Source organism: Macrobrachium nipponense, chromosome 7 (assembly GCF_015104395.2).
Source record: "Macrobrachium nipponense isolate FS-2020 chromosome 7, ASM1510439v2, whole genome shotgun sequence".
NCBI lineage: Eukaryota > Metazoa > Arthropoda > Malacostraca > Decapoda > Palaemonidae > Macrobrachium > Macrobrachium nipponense.
Window position 1 is genome coordinate 94,825,475 of NC_061109.1, and position 17,500 is coordinate 94,842,974.

At 42.1% G+C, this 17,500-nt stretch overlaps 1 protein-coding gene across 6 annotated transcripts in view; it reads left to right on the top strand.

Annotated features, from left to right (window-relative positions):
- The window catches only part of LOC135217354 (cytokine receptor-like), a 219,596-nt gene that overhangs the window by 125,668 nt on the left and 76,428 nt on the right, over positions 1 to 17,500 (top strand). For all 6 annotated transcript variants that reach the window (XM_064253188.1, XM_064253192.1, XM_064253193.1 and 3 more), the window contains 2 exons: positions 10,463 to 10,623; positions 17,000 to 17,169. In XM_064253188.1, the coding sequence (XP_064109258.1) occupies positions 10,463 to 10,623; positions 17,000 to 17,169 (331 nt within the window). The remainder of the gene's footprint in view (positions 1 to 10,462; positions 10,624 to 16,999; positions 17,170 to 17,500) is intronic.

The following is a 17,500-nucleotide window of genomic DNA, read 5'->3' on the forward strand; positions in this document are numbered from 1 at the left end:
CATGCTTACGTAATGGACACAAATATGAGTACATACAGGTTTACCTTTGTTATGCTGTAGAAACTGCTGCTTTTTCTACCTTATTTGATCAAATTAATACTATACTGTATGCAGTCATGAGTTTGTCCCATGTATAAATGCTTTTTACATGCTTTGAATTAGCTTTGATTTGTTGAACAAGTTAGGTTATCCATATTTAAATGCTATGGTAACTAAGAGTAATAAATATGGGGAAAAATTCAGTGGCTCCAGGTCTGTTGAATCCTTAGGGCTATTATTAAAAGAAAATAGTTTTTTAGTTTGATTTCACTATTATTCATTCTATCAATGTTTTCGAGGCGAGTGTTAGTATTATGAAAGATCTTTTAGGTGGTTCAGTTTAATTGCATTTATCTAATAAACAGGTAGCCCTTAATGAGTTTTCATAGAATAGAGACATCTCGTAATATGGCCCATATATGATTGATGTGTACATAAAACTGGGTAAAAAGTTATATTAACCAATTGGAGTGGTTTGTCTTACCAAAAAGTCTAAGTGTTCTAAGAATGGGAGAAGCAAGACTGCCTTTGGTCCTTTTGAAAACTTGCCTAATTACCATTGCTTGTATGTATTTGTTTTTGAAATGCACAATTTTATTTTCTCCTTTTACTTAACGAAATTAAGTAAAGCATTTGTTTTTTATAACGTAAAACGTTCCAATTTTCCTGTTACATAAACTGAATAGATATACAATTTATTTTTTTCAAGCCTCTTTAATTTTATTACAGTTAATTATATAGAGGCAAAGATTTCTCCACAGAATGCTTTAGATTCCAGTGTAATTCATAAAAGCTGAATTATTGATTACTCTGTCATATTTTACAATACATCAGCATTTTTCTATGCCAAGTTGAATGAAAAGAGTTGAAGTAAAATGGGAAGGTAAAGTATTAGTCATGATTGTAATAGCAGCAATTTAGTGACAGTATTTTATTAATCATAAGTAAAGTTACTACCACCATAATATTACTACTAATACTATCATCATCAATTCATTTATATTGCGTACTATTTTTAAGTCTTGCTGTTTTAAGTAGTCCAGTTATATTACATCTGACAGGTTATGGGTGGTGAAATTAGAAAGTGTTTGTAATTATCACAAGGTACTGGACAGCTTTTAGTATCTATCCAGGCATATAAAATGTATTGTTATATACTATTAGTATTTTTTGTAGAAAAAGTTTGCTTTAAGATTTATATTGCAAGGTTTGTCAGTGAAATATACCTTTTTAAATCATGTACATACTCAACATCCAAATGAATAACATAATATTTGCAGTGATTTGGAATAACATGATATTTGCAGTGCCTGTACTACATTATTAATTTGTTGAGTGAGGTACTGGAAGATTTATACTATTAAAGGATAAACAATAGATTTTGGATAACCAATTTCCAAAATTTGATGTGAATGATAATGGAGTATGAATATACTACCTGAAATAAAAAAGATTATTTTTTTATCAGCAGACTGATGATTGAATACCATAGGGTCATAAAATTTTGTTGGCAATTGATTATGGACTAGAATATACATGAAGAGGAAATTTTATTTATTTTTATAATAATTTTACTTCATCTTTCATCTGACTAATGGTTGGCCATCAAATGATTATAAAGCTTTAATTTAGACTTTTTATTCAACTTATTGTTAGTAAGAAATGAGAAAATCAGACTTTCCTTTGATGTAGTTTCATCTTATTTCTAGAATTGAAATTTCATTAAGATAGCAAGTAAGGTAGTTTTAATATTCTGTTAGATATTTCATAGTAGGCTAACATAAAAACAACTATTTGTTCCGACACGGCATACAAACCTTCAGTCCTTTTACAATAGGAAGGTACTAGCGGCAGCTGGATAGGTCGTAAGCATTTCGAACAGGGGTTCGGTAGTTAACTGCTTGTCCCGACAGGCGCGCGCGCGCGACTGGGAGGTAAACAAATCACTTTTGCTTTCGGGCCTCCACAGCGAGTGGACGTGTGTGTTCGACGCTCTCTGCCCGCTTCTCGTCGTTTGCTTTCTTGAGTATATGGTTGTGTTTGTGTCTGAAAGAATTCATTGTAAGTACAATCATTTCTCTCTTTTCATATTATTTTTGAACTTTTTTATTGGTTAATGATGGAATCATCTCGCTCGCTACCCCGGAGACTATGCCCGGTACCGAAGGGCGTAAATGCGGGAAGTTCGCTCTTTCCCCGGAGATAGACCCTCATATTTTTGTGCGCTCCGTTGTCGTGGGGGCGCGAATGCACCCGAGCCGAGCCATGTGAAGGGTTTTTTCATAATTGGTCAGAGGCGCAGTGGACTTTGTATGAGGGCAGGAAGAAGCGAAGGCCTGCAAAGGATTCGTCGGAAAGCTCTCCCGCGACTCCTTTGGGTGACGGAACACTTCGTCTTCTTTCCTGCCGCCCAGCAAGTCAACTTCCACGTCTCGCGCCTTTCCCCTTCGGGGGGGGGGTTTCTAGGTCCTTCTCCTCTCCTGGACTTGTCGGAGTGTGGAGGAGGCGCTAGATACCCTGACGTCGAGTTGTACTCTGGGTCCTCTATCCGTTCGTCTTCGCGCGAACGGGTAGAGGATCCCCCTAATCACCCGACTTTTGCCTCCTCAGGTGCAGTTGCCGCGAAGGATTGACCTCGGACAGGTGTGGGCATCGTTGGGGCTGCAGGGGCGTGCCGAGTGTCCAGGGGGCTGCTCTACCATCTCGCTGGCTCGTGGCGTCACCCATGCGACGGTTACGACCACCACCACGACCCTTACAACACCCGGCTACGCTTCACCTCCTCACCTGGGTGTACACCCCGCACGCGGTCTCTTGTAACACCTACTACATCGGTGCGAGGGGCCAGTCGCCGTACCTCGGGGGAGTGTGATGCCGCCACCTGGTTTAGCCGTGCTGCCGCGACCGGAGCTTCGTGTGCCCGAAGAGCTCGTGCTGGACCTACCCCCACCGGTACCTAGGATGTGCTGTTGCCGCTGGTCCCGCCCATCTGGACCGCCTACACAGCCTGCCGTACCTGCGTACCTGCCCAGCTGCCTGTCACGACGTGACGTTGACCACTGCTGCCGTTCCTGTACTGCTCCTGCTGTCTCTACTGCCGTTCCTGTGATGCCTGCACCTGCTGACGTTGTTCCTGTTTCCCGGCGCCGCTGCTCCCGATGCTGATCTGTTCGGACAGGTGCGTCCGGGCCCTGTTGTGCTCCGCTCTGGATGACAGATCTGACGTCGGTCCTGAGGAGGTTGACGAAAGAAGAAGAAGAAGAGGAGGGAAGGTGTCGTCGTCGTCTTCATCGTCTTCTTCGTCATCGTCGTCGTCTGCCGCCTCTTTCCCCTTCTCTTCTAAGGCTCCCCCGCCGAAGAAGAAGAAGGTCGCCTCCCCCCCCCTAAAGAAGTCTCCTTCGGGAACTTCTAAGGGCCCGTCTCGCCTCTGGTGAGACGGGGGTTCTTCCTGCTGGTCACCCTGCTCCTTCGGGGGTGGCAGGACCCGTCTCTTCTTCCGCAAGGAAGAAGACTACGGGGACCAGAGGGTGTCCGGCTAACACCGGCACTCCTCCTCCACCTGCTGTCAGTGGTTCGGCCACGGCAGCAGGGACCCGTCTCGGCTCTCGTTCGCGAGAGGTACCGAGTTGGACGGTCGCCTAACAGCGGCCGTACAGCCAAGAACAGACCTCTGAGTCCGCTCAGCATCAGGTTCACGGCACGGAGCGGAAGACTGGTGACAGCCGCTCACGCGACTCTCACCAACCAGCTCTCGCTCTCGCGACGAGCAGCTGGCCTACCCTGGGCGGACCGTGACGGTCCATGACCGGCCACGGGCTGAGGCTGGGAAGAGGCCCCCCGTTCCCCCGTTCGCCGGCTCCAGCCACGGCTTGGTACCAGCGAACTGACGCCCACCGTGAGGATACGCACCGATCTCCACCGTGACAGTGGAGCTCGCCGGTCGCTGACCGTCACTCTCACATAGAGCGATCGGGTACGGCGACCAGCACCAGCTCCTCTGACACACGAGGCCGGGGCCGCTGTTCTCGGGTCCAGCCGTTCTCCACAGCGAGACGGCTCGAGTAGTCTGCACTTCGATCGCCCCACCGCAGGGTTGGAGCGATCGCCCTGCAGTATTCTCCAAGCCCACTGGTTCTGCCAGCGAGCGAGGAGGGAGCGTCAGGTCTGCCTCTCCCCATACCTTCCAACCTCCTCGGGTTACACCCAGGAGGGTGGCGAGGTATTGAGGGAGTGATCGTGAGGGGTGCGCCCCTCAGGATCCCACCACGTCGTCTACTACCAGGCACGGTTCTCAAGGACCAGCCAGTCGTACGCACAGGTGGTTGGAGGAGACGAGAGGGGTCTGTGCTGTTCCTCCCCTTGAGGAGGATGGGTCTCGGGAAATGCTCCTGTTTGAGGGCCTGGATGGTCCGACTCCGCAGGACGCAGTCACTCCTGAGATCCAGAGGAACTTTGCGAGGTTATTGCGCTGATTCGTCAGCCACAAACGACCTCGCGGCGGAAGGAAATCGCCGCTCCCACCATCCAGCCCACGTCCCCGGCTCGAGTCCGTTCTGGGGCCCGAGAGGGAACCCAGACCCGACGGTGGGGTTTGCGCGTTCTGATCTTGCGGACCTCGTGCTGGACCAGGTTGAATCACTTGTCTCCGGGACAAGACGGTTCGCTCAAGTCTGGCAGGTCGAGCAAGCTGCTTCCACCTCCTCTGCTGCGACAGCGGGCGTTTTTTAACAACGTGCCATCTGAAGACCCAACGATTGCCGCCCCAAACAGGTGAATCCCGGAGTTAGCCAGGCTGACTCCGGGTTGTCTCTGCAGCAGCTCCTGTCCGAGAACCTGTGGTTCTCGCAGCAAGAGGCACTCGGCCTGGAATCTACCGCCATGGCAGCTTTTCCAGGCCGTCTCCTGGCTAGATCTGTGTCCCTCACAGTATCTAAGGTCGCAGCCAACTCCTGGGGGAATTTCTCCCGAAGATGACTTTGGCCTTCAGGAGACTTTGCCAGGTCTGGAGGAAGAGCCATCTCCTTCCTTGCCCACCAGACGGTGAACCTGTGGGCCACTGGTTCTCCGACAGAAGGGACGCTGTCCTTACTCGGGTTTCCAGGGCGGCCTAGGGGCGTGAAGCGGCGTTGGGACTTCGCAACGGAGCTTTTACGGAGTTCCCACGTCTCTCTTCCCAGGAGAGATGGTGGACGCTGCGGGTGGACAGACGGCGCACTGACGACAGTGACGTCTGGTTCACCAGGCAGTCTCGAAGGCTTCCTTGGGCAGGCCTCGGACTGCGGCCAAGTCTAAGAGCTCGGCTAGCGCTTCCTCGGTGGCTAAGACGGTAGCTGCGTCGAAGCCCCGGGGAAAGACTCTCTTCTTCGGACTTCTACCAAGGGGAGGAGTAACCAGCCCTCCTCCCAGCCCTCCTCCTCCCGTGGCGGCCTCTGGGAAGAAGTCGAAGAAAGGGGGGTGGGGAAACACTAGGGACGCGTTCCCCCTCACCTGCTGCCGGAAGTGGGGGGGTGCCTGGCCAGCCATTGGGCAACTTGGCAGCACTACGGGCGCGAGAACCTGGATTTGTAGATGTCCTTCGGAGGATATCTATTACCCTTCGAATCTCGGCCACCCCTCACCTCCAACCCGGTCCAACAGCAGTCGTACGGTTAAGGGTCATCGAAGGACGTAGCAATTGAGACAGGAGATCAAGACCATGCTGAGCCAAGAGAGCTGTAGAATCGTCACTGATCTGTCACCGGGCTTTACAGCGCTCTTCCCTTGGTGGAAAAGTCTACGGGAGGCTGGCGCCCGGTGATAGATCTCTCTTCCTCTGAACCGTTTTTTCCGTTGTTCGCCAGACCCGGTTCACGATGGAGACGGCACGTTCAGTGCTCGACTCCATCAGGGAGAACGATTTCATGCTTTCAGTGGACTTGAAGGATGCGTATTTCCAAATACCCATTCATCAGTCCTCCAGAAAGTACCTCCGCTTCATCCTCGACGGACGGTGTACCAGTTCAGGGCACTTTGCTTTCGGTCTCTCAACCGCCCCACAGGTGTTCACGCGAGTGTTCACTCTGGTGTCTGCTTGGGCCCATTCGCACGGGATACGTCTGATGAGGTATCTCGACGATTGGTTAGTCCTGGCGAGCTCCCGCTCGCAGTTGCTACAGGACAGGGATCGGCTGCTCGAGTTCTGTCGCGATCTGGGGATCGTTGTGAACTTCGAAAAGTCCGATCTCGAGCCCAAGCAGAGGATGAAGTACCTGGGTATGCTGATCGACACGGTAGCAGGGCGAGTCTTACCCCGCAGACTCGCGGATCAGCAGATTCAGGGAGGCAGCAACCAACCAGTTCCTGTCTCGGCAGGAACAGGTAGCTCAGCGATGGCAAGTCGTGATCGGACACCTGTCCGTCACTCGAGAAGTTAGTCCCCCTCACGGGCGTCTTCACCTGCGGTCTCTTCAGTGGAGACTAAAGGAGAGTTGGTCACAGGCGACGGATCCCCCAAGCTTTCCAGTGTCACTGACACAGGAGGTGAGGCAGGACCTAGCCTGGTGGCTGGACGACAGGACCTCTTAAGAGGAGTGCCTCTGCGCACTCCCCCCCAGGACATGCAGCTGTTCTCAGACGCATCGACGAGGGATGGGGCGCACACCTGGAGGAGTTGCTGACTTCGAGGAGTGTGGGACGAGAAACGACAAGCACCTTCACATCAATGTACTGGAACTCAAGGCAGCGTTCCTCGCTCTCCAAGAGTTCCAGGACGCTTGATGGACACTCAGTGGTGTTGATGTGCGACAACACCAACGGTGGTGGCCTACGTCAACAAACAGGGGGCTAGTGTCTCTCCCGTTGTACCAGTTGACTCGGCAGGTGCACGAGTGGGCCGAGGCACAATCAATAGAGCTGTCGGCACGCTACTTCCAAGGAAGAGGAATGTAGTAGCAGACACGCTCAGCCGTCGTGGATCAGGTGATAGGGACCGAATGGTCTCTTACACCAGGACGTGGCGGAAAGGCTCTTCGACCTGTGGGGCGACCAGTCGTGGATCTGTTCGCCACCGGCACAACAGGAAGCTCCAGGTGTTTCTTCTCGGCCGTGCCGGACCCATGGGCAGCTGCAGAGGACGGTCTTTCAACACCCTGGGACAACCTCTTCGTCTATGCCTTTTTCCCCCGTTCAGCCTGATTTCGCAAGGTGATCAGTCGAGCACTGGTCAAACCCGAATCTCAGGATGATCCTGGTGGCTCCCAAATGGCACAGGCCATTTGGTTGTATCCGGACCTGCTGGCTCTTCTCGCAGAGAACCGAGAAGAGATTCCCCCTTGGCACAACCTTCTCGCCAGCCACCCGTCGAGCGGTACCACCGAGCAGTCCAGTCCCTACGTCTTCACGGCTGGCTGTTATCCACCATCTCTTTGCGAACGAGAGGCTTTTCTCGTAGCGCAGGCAACAGAGATGGCTGGAAACGTCCGTCAGTCCTCTGCAGCTGTGTACCAGGGAAGTGGGCCGTCTTCTGTGGTTGGTGTCATAGACGGGGTCTATCTCCTCTCAGCCACTCTTCAGCAGGTAGCGGATTTCCTCGTTTTTCTTCGCCCGAGAGAAGCTCCTCTCAGTCCCCACAGTCAAAGGATACAGAGCCGCCTTGGGCGCTCGTCCTGAAACTGAGGGGATTGGACATCTCGAACTCGTTGCGAGATCTCCTTGCTTATGAGGAGCTTCGAAAGGTCTTGCCCACCCAGGAACTCAGGCCCCCGCGTGGGATGTGACTCTCGTCCTTAGGAGTCTTTGACTCGAACGCCGGTTCGAGTCACTCCGAGAGTCGTCAGACAGGGATCTGACCCTCAAGGACCCTCTTCTTGCTGGCCCTGCATTCGGCGAAGAGAGTAGGGGAAACTTTCATGGTCTTTCCTATGATGTACGACACTCCAGGGATGGGGATCCGTGCGCTCGATTTTCGTCCCCGAACTTCGTTGCGAAGACTCAGAAACCGTCGATCCCTGACGACAGTTCGAGTCATTCACGATTCCCTCCCAATATTGGCTTCACCGCTAATGATGCGGATGAGATGCTGCTTTGTCCTGTGAGGGCGCTACGGCGCTTATCTGAAGAGAACTCGACACCTCAGCCTGAGTGTCGACGCCTCTTCGTTAGCACCGGGGTCACCCCAAGAAAGAAGTTTCCAAGAACACTCTTTCATTCTGGCTGCGTGAGGTCATCAGGAGGGCGTATGAGGCTGATGGTAGTGACGACATCCGTACGTCCCGTCCGAGAGCTCACGAAGTCAGAAGTATTTGGCCCCTCGTTGGCGTTTCGTAGAACTTCTCCGTGGCGCAGGTCCTGAAGGCAGGGGTTCTGGTCTAACCAACTACCTTTACGTCCTTCTACCTTCGGATATTGCCCACAGGTCCTTGGATACCTTTTCCTTAGGACCCGTGTGGCTGCTCAACAAGTTGTGTAGCTAACCCAGACCCTCGCAGGCTGAAACACATCGAGTCCTGGTGTGGACTGTGTGGATGGATGTGTGATGAGTGAGTGACTGCTCCCTCTTCCCCAATCTTTTCCTCCTCCTCTACCTGTGGGCGAGGGCCACGGTCGTCACTACGCTGGATGAGGACGAGATGCAGGTGAGCTATATGACAGAGACCCCATCCTATCCCTTTCACTAGGGATAGGAGCAGAATATTCCACCACTTCCTTCTACAAGGGGGGGAAGGGGTGGATGCCTACAAGAGTCAAACCCATGACTTTATATTTGCTCCTGTACGGAACAAGTTCTTACATTGCTGGTACGAAGAGATACGCTGCCTCTCTCTTAGTACTCGGTCCAGAGGTCCTGACCATTGATCCTGCGGTGCACACCCCGATCATCGGACAGAGGCTTGGATCCCTCCCTGCTCTTACGACCAGGGAGGCTTCCAAGGTTGGGCGAAAACACCAGTCTGTTCACAAAAGACTCAGATTCCTCCCCACCAAGAAGTGAGTCTTCCCTATTGTAAAAGGACCGAAAGGTTTGTATGCCGTGTCGGACAAAATGACAATTTGTCTAAAAGTTGCTTTTTCCTAACTACAAACCCCTGAGGGTCCTTTACACATAGCCCCACCTCATGCCACCCCTCACTCCTCTGCAGTTTTTGCTTGGGCCAAAAGCAAAAGTGATTTGTTTTTACCTCCCAGTCGCGCGCGCGCGCCTGTCGGACAAGCATTAACTACCGAACCATTGTTCGAAAGCTTACGACCTATCCAGCTGCCGCTAGTACCTTCTTATTGTAAAAGGACCTCAGGTTTGTATAGTTAGGAAAAATGCAATTTTAGACAAATTGTCATTTTAAGTAAAAATTTCAGCTTATGCCAGGGCATTATATAGGTGTTTCAACTCATAACCAACACTTACAGGATATTTTTAGTTCAAATTTTTATATAGATATATTTTATAAAGGTCAGGATCTGACTGAAACTCTTTGCTATGTTACCCATTATTGTAATTGCTTTATGTGAATAATGTTGTCACTGGATGTATCCTCCTACTAGAGCAAGAATAGCAAGGATAAAGGATGATGGACCGCAATCCTCTTTCAGTTTGGATAGTAATCACTCCTTACAGCAGTGGTATAACTTTACAGTCTATTCCAGCAATGCTCTTGGAAATAAATCTCAAGACTTCCATATCAGTCAGTGGGAAAAAGGTTTGTTGACACATTACCCTCTTTGGTAAAGAGCGTGAGATACACTGTACTGTGATCAAAATTTGTATCATCATACAGTGTATGTCATCTTATTTTTCACTTATATTAAGTCAAATTTACCCAGCTCAATTTGGCAGCTCAGTCAGTTCATGGGCACCTGCACATAGTAATGAACATAAATAGCTAATGAGGTACGTATGGAGATATTTTATAGTATAATTTGCAGCTATGCTTATTTTTCATGATTGTGGGTTATCACCCCTGATGGACCTGATAATCTGGCTCTGAGTGCTGTAGTAAGTAAACAGTCTAGAAAACAAACGCTTCAGAAAATGTAATATAAGTTTCCAATGATTTCCACAGATTTTTAGATTGTCTACCTCTGATGTTTTCCTGATATTTCTGGACTATCTTTATCCTTAACACAATTTTATTAGTAAGAATTGCTTGCGTGATACCATGATTATTTTAATATTTTATGATCATGACAAAAAAATAATCATGCATGTTTCCTCAAATTTTTTACCTAGATTTGATTATGCATAGGCATATTCTAGCAACATAAGTAATGTGATTTTCAATCCATTTGCTAACAATAAAAAGAAAACTTGGAAAACACACAGAGGCACAAGGAAGGTAGACCAAGTTCTTTTTAATCTCTGCACATGCTTCCATCTGTTCTTCCCATGGTGATTATTCATGATCAAGTGTCAGTGTGGAACTAACTTGATTGATGTTCCTTTCTCCAACAGTGAATGTCCTCGTAAAACTCACTACGAGACATCGTGTTTCTGGGACAAAAACTTATTTGATCTTAATGTAAAAGATGAAATCGTCTTGCATTTTAATGCAACAAATAAGCTTAAAGAGGATGGTGTCATATTCAAATACAAAGTCAACATCCCAGAGAGTGGTGAGTTAAATTATATTTTTTGTTATTTTTTAACTGAAATTAGCTGCTGGAATGTTAATTAATAATGTGCCCCTAGTAAAGCTAGTGAAAGGTAAGCTTATGCATCATTGTATAAAGTCCTCAGTTATTATATTATGTACAAAAGGAATTTTAACCCTTAAGTATTAGTACAACTGTTCTTTAAATGTGGAGAGTAATTGAAACTGTATTATGTAGCAAAAAATGAAACCATTCATGTATTTCGTGTATATTGTAATGCACTTTTGTATGTACAGTAACCACAGATGCAGATTGGTTAATTTTCCTTTTTCTACAATGTAATTATACTTTGCTTATAGATTTAGAATTCAGAATGTTGTACAGCATGTATGCCATCTAAATCTGATAGTTTACTAGTATTTGCCAGTGTTTTTATGACCCAGTTCCTTCACCACTTATTAATTTCGTAGTATCTCTTCTTTTCCCCTATACCAGTAGTACTCTGTAGAAAGTCTTCATAGTTACCATATTTTGATTTTGAAGTTACGTACCATGTTCTTGAACAAAATATGCATTATGCCCTACGTACTTCAGTCACTAATCCATAACTCAGCAGAAAATGTTTTAGTTACTGGGGTATGCCACATAGTTACATTCTTGATGGACTATGCTAGTCAATTTTGATAAATTGCTGTGGTTATATTTCATTTCTCTCCTTGTATTAAATGTTATGTATAAAAGAGAAACTGGAACCAGATAATTCATCTAACTTTTTCAGATTCTTGATGTGTTGAAATATAGCATACTGCCAATGTATATGTTATATTGAATTCAGATTTAATTTTTCTTTATGCAGTCTGCCCAAAGTAAGATTATGTACCGTGACTACACAGTAATCTTTCAGAACATGGTATGTGAATTATATACAACAAATGCATGAGAATTCTGCATATACAGAGCTGTAGCTTTTTTTTATTTAATGAAAAGTCTGACCTCAAACTAATTACCAATAAACCCCTTTCTGTTTAACACAAAACATGAAGAATGAATTATGTATATTGTAAAAACAATGAACATAATTATATAAAATATTTAAACTTCATTTTACTAATTATAACATGATGAAAATACTACTGGAAGGGCTTAGTTACGTTTAGCAGATGGTACTATAATGGCACAAAACAAAGCAATTCATTAAATTACAATAAAATTGGCAGAGCTATTTAACACTATTAAGTAACTGAATGAATGACCAATTCTTATGATTTCTTTCTCTGTGTGCAAGTAAGACTTGTACTTTTAGCCCAGTTCAGACTGACTTATACCAAAAACTGACTTACTGAATATGTACTTTGTCATATATTCTAAAAAACATTTTTTTCTATCAGACAGCTGGTAAATTAAGGCTAACAATGACAAGAATAGGTTAGACTATTAACAATCACATTTCATTGGCACTGGAGAATGTTCCCAGGTAATTACATTGGTTAGCAGTAATGTAATAAATGTAACATACTTACCCCCTTCATGATACTGACTTACTTTTTCAATTAGCTAGCTCAAAGCCAAAGATATATTCTCTTATTCCTAAGGTGCCCATATGAAAGTGTAAGCCACTGCTCTGCAACTGCCATGATTTTGTAGTTGCAGATGAGACCAAGTCTTGAAATATGAGGTAGATATTGATATTGATTACGTAGGTGAGTGAGGCTGCCATCACATGGTCCGTTCTCTTCACTGTCACAAAAGTTGAACATTATTTTGCCTGTTCTTATTGTAAATTACATTCGCCAATGCTGTCTGGTAACCTTTTCCAAATGTCTCAGGCAGTCTTAAGGACATACTCAGGAGTTTTTTTAGTAATAATATAAAGAATTTGCACTTTTTTGTTAGTTATAAATGATGCAGAGAACTTATCTTAGGTGTTTTTCTTAGGAGTTGTTGTACTTTGTGCATTGCTAGCTTTTTTTCTTTTTCTTCTTCTTTTGTAATAACTAATGTAGTTTATAAGACACAAGGATTGAAGGAAAGAGAGTAGTTTTTTTGACAAAAATGAAGATAGAAAGAGATAGAGAAATGATAAACTGAACATGGGCAGAAGATAATAATGGTAAGGAAAGACAGTAATGAAACAATCTGCTAATATTCCTGAAGCTATACTTTTCCATTTGACATTTTCACCTCCCTCTGTTTGAGCCTCTCATTTGTTCCCTGTTGGTGTAGATCGAGCTAGTAGTATTTCATAACATGGAACCAAAAATACCGGTATTTTAATAGGGAAGTCGGTGATGGCCAGGTTATTAGATAACATGTTTTGCAACATGAGTACTTTTACATTTAGAGTACCCTCCCTAAGCACTGGTTAGCTTTACACTGCACATATGATTCATGAGTGTGTGGGTTTGGGTCTTCAGTCCCTGCCATTTTTGCAATGAAATTTGGATGTCAATTAGCTAAATCATATTATGTCACCACTGCAACTGTGCCGAGACCTGATTCACCCTTAATTCTCTATTTTGAATTTCTGTTAATCACCTCTCCTTGCAGCAGCTCTCAATAAGAGAGCATACGCTGCATACCAGGAGAACCAGCATTACTTTCATAGTAGAAGTTCTTGAAAACAGTTATCAAATACCTTTGCAATATATCTCAAGAATATTCCATCTTGGAAATGACTGGCCCACTACAAAAAATGGATGCTTAGTGTTATCCAGGACCACTCAATTAATTACAGATAACAAAATGACTCAGGATAGGATCTTTACCATGCTATAATTACAAAATAAGACATTCATGGAACAGTGATCTTTATATGTGAACTATTACAGTTGTTTTGAATGATTTTAAATGCTTTGTAGTACATATTTGGCTTGATTCACAGAATTCTAAAGTAGCAATACTGAAGTGAACATATGATAGTTTGCATTCTGAATAAGGCAGCACTTCATTTGCTCATAGAAATTTTTTTTTATCATGAAAGTATAGAATGAGAACCTGTGACAACTAAAATAGAACATAACTGCTGAAGTTTATAAAAAATGTTTGTGACAGCCAGAGAAGGACTGTTAAGATTTTGGGAGCTTAAGAGCAAGTTTGCTTTGCGGAATTAAATCTAAAAAGAAGTACGTACCATACCATTTTGAAGTATTGTGTGGTACAATGATATATTTTAGTGCTGGGTTGCTTTTCATTGCAATGGTTGTGCTTGGGAAGAACTAAAATCACATAAAAACATTTGTGTGGTTTAAGAGCTTTGATATGACAATTTTCCTTTCAATAATTCAACTTATAATGTAATTTAGAGGTGTTGCGCCCTAGAAACCATTTAGTCATGAGTGGAAGTAGGTTTCATAAAGCATGCCTGTCCAGTTATCTTCTATTATATGTTCACTGTTTTCACATCCAACAATGTGACTAACACTAACAGAACCGTGATATCAGTGCTAGACATTGTATATTCACTTTTTGAAAAGTGATCAGTACTCATTGTAGTTAGATTATGATTTATCCTGTTTACCATGTTTACACTCTTTTGTAAAGGTACACTAGCCATTATATTCAAGCTGTTTTAACAGATTATGTATACACTATTACTGCAGATTCCATACTGTTCGGTATAGTATCCAGTATATACACAGTTTACTTGTTTTACATGATAGAATGCTGTGATTGCTATCACTTTGAAATCAAGTATCTAATGTGTTTTTTTTTTTATCTTTGCAATTGTAAACAATAATGTTATGTATAAGGTAGTAAGAATAAAGCATAGAAGTTAGCGGTAAACATAAGATTCTTAGTTTTGTATGATTACAGGTAAATGTCTAAAAAAATTATACATATAAATTCTTGTTACCTTATAAAAAATTATACTTTTCTTTTTAATGGATATGCGTATGTATAGTACTGCTGTTTTTGACAATTATTGCATTAAAAAGAATAGGAAGCATAAGGAAAAATATAAAATAATCATAATTTGGGTTTTTGAATAGTTTATGTAATGATAATTGTATTTTTAGTAGATTCTATTTTGATATATGTATTTATTACCTTTTACGCTGTTGTTTGCATGCTTTGTATCTGAATTATCATCTGTCGAGTCTTTTTCTTTTTACAACAGGTGTCACATTCAGCGTAGACATAATAGATATTGTAAAACTGAATGTTCCTAAGTAATTTCTTAATTAATACGGATCATTAAGTTCTTATACAAATAATTTTAGCATTCAAGAATGAGAGTGTACATATAAGTAGTATATAGTATTTGTCCTCATTTTATATATATTTAGATTTCCTAAAAGTTATAGGTTGCGGAAATTCTAATGCCTCTGGGAAAATGTAGACATTTTTTCTCACATAAGCATCATTTCAAGCATACTTAATTAGTGGTGATGAAAACAATGTTGGTGTCAGGTTCACATACATACTACACTTGATATAACTTAATTCTTTTATTGTTTGAACAGGAGAGTATTGATATGTTACCACATGAAGAATATTATTTGATTAGTATCTGAAACTTGATTCAAACCTCAAATGTTATCAAAACCTTCTATTTATCGTTTTCTTTTGTATAATCAGTGACTAGACAAACTGGGGATCTTTCCTGTTCCACTGATGTTTGGTCATGCTCATTGCTGGACCTTCTAGAATCTGTTATTGTTCTTAAAATCTTTTAGACTATATTTACTCTTTCCTTTTGTTGGTGTATTTCTGGATCATTATTTAATTGTATTATATCTGTTGCTGTTGACAAGCAATAACTCCAAAGCCTATGTGTAATGGTGCTCATCAGGGCTCTGTTCTTACACACACTCTTTCTCTCCTTTTTATCATTGACCAAAGATTACTCCCAAGAAATTTTACTCCCCTTTCAACACAATTCATTTCGTATTACCTTAAGTTTAAATATACAGGTTTTTAATTCTTCTTGGTATTTACTGTTCAATCCATTTAAGTTTACTAACATTATCTTGCTTTTCCTTTTTTCTTTTATCATATTGCATCACTTTTCAGACTGAATTCCAGAGTCGTTTGAAATAGCTGAGTAGCAGAACGATCATATCTGACCCCTTTTGCATTTATAGAGGATTAAAAAAAGAATAAATTAAAAAGAATATTTATATATATATACTATATATATATTATATAATATATATATATATATAATATATATATATAATATATTATATATGTATATGTTTTTGTGTGTGTGTGTGTGTGTGTGTGTGTGTTTGTATTTTACTGGCAGATAGCAAAACCATGCATTTCATGAAGTGCCGGATATTTCAGGCAGATACTGAAATGCACTCGGGGACATTTGATTCCCCTGGTGCTAGTACTAAACACAATGAAATACATTTGACCCACCAGTGGCTAGTACTAAACACGCTGAAATACATTTGACCCTGCAGGGGGCTAGTACTTTTGTATGTTGATAGACTGGATTTATTTTAAACATTTATCATCTTATAAACTATTCTGTCTAACAAAGTTAAGTTTGTGACGAGTCTGCAAGTTTCATGAAATTTATATGTAATTTACAAACATTTTAATTAAAAGAATGAATGCATTAATGGTACCAATCATAGTGCAGCTTCATCGATCTATGTAATGTACTGTGACAATAATGTTACTTGAAGGAATGAATCCAATGTATACGTGGAATAAGTTCATATGGCAATCAGACTTTCTTCGGCATGTACCTTCAATAGACTTACTTTCTTTTGCAGCCTCTTCTTTTCCAATTGATTATGAACAAATCCATCTATTTCTATCCCAGTATGCTTTCTGACACTATTCACACAAGAATTATGACTTTATATCAACTGGCAATGTTCATAATCCCTATTATGTGTATGTTCTATACATATATAGTGTATACATATATATCTATATCTATATCTATACGTGGTATCATATATATATATATATATATATATATATATATATATATAGATATACATATATATATATATATATATATATATATATACTATATATTATATATATATATATATATATATATATATATATATATATATATATATATATATATATATCAATATATACTATATATATATATATATAATGCTTTTTATTTTGCTGTACTTGTTTTAATCTTTAAAAAAAATTTATTCTAATATAAATAGATGTTTGAGATTTCCAATTTATGTAAGATTAATCATTCAATTTTAGTTTTCATTGGTCATGAAGCTTATTTTTCTTAGATAATTTTCAATAGATTAATTTTAACATTTTCTTCTGTATTAGAATATTGTATTCAGTTTCATGGCTCATATATTGTTAGACAATAATAATTTCACATTAACAGTACTTTAATATATTAAAAATTGATATTGTATGTTGCTGAACACTTGTTGTATTTTTTTATCCATAGTACTCCCAAATCCTGTGGAAAGGTTGACAGCTCTTGTTGATGGTTCACACAATGTCACTCTAACTTGGATACTTCCTCATCCAATGGATACATTTGGTCTTGTTTTATGTGAAGCTGCCTACAGACAGCGCCTTGATGGTGATGTCTTGGAGGATGTCCCATGGATGGTGGTATGTATGAGATAAAAAAAATAAGTTTACTGAATGTTGTGCTCTACAATTATGATTTTGCCGTGAACTCAAATTCAGTCTTTTACAGCTAAGAAAATCACATAGAATACTTACCTTTCATAATCACTTTTTACTGCATAACTGTTGGATTTTATCAAAACAGAGGTACTTTTTTCAAGATTAGTATGTTGTACATACCGTAGTTTATATTTTAGTCTCTTTCTATGAAAGGTTCAATAATTCTCACATTGTGTAAGTCAGCAGTTGTTTAGATTTTTGGAAAAAAGAAATGTTCAAATTTGTAAGTCTGAAGATTATATAAAAGTGGTAT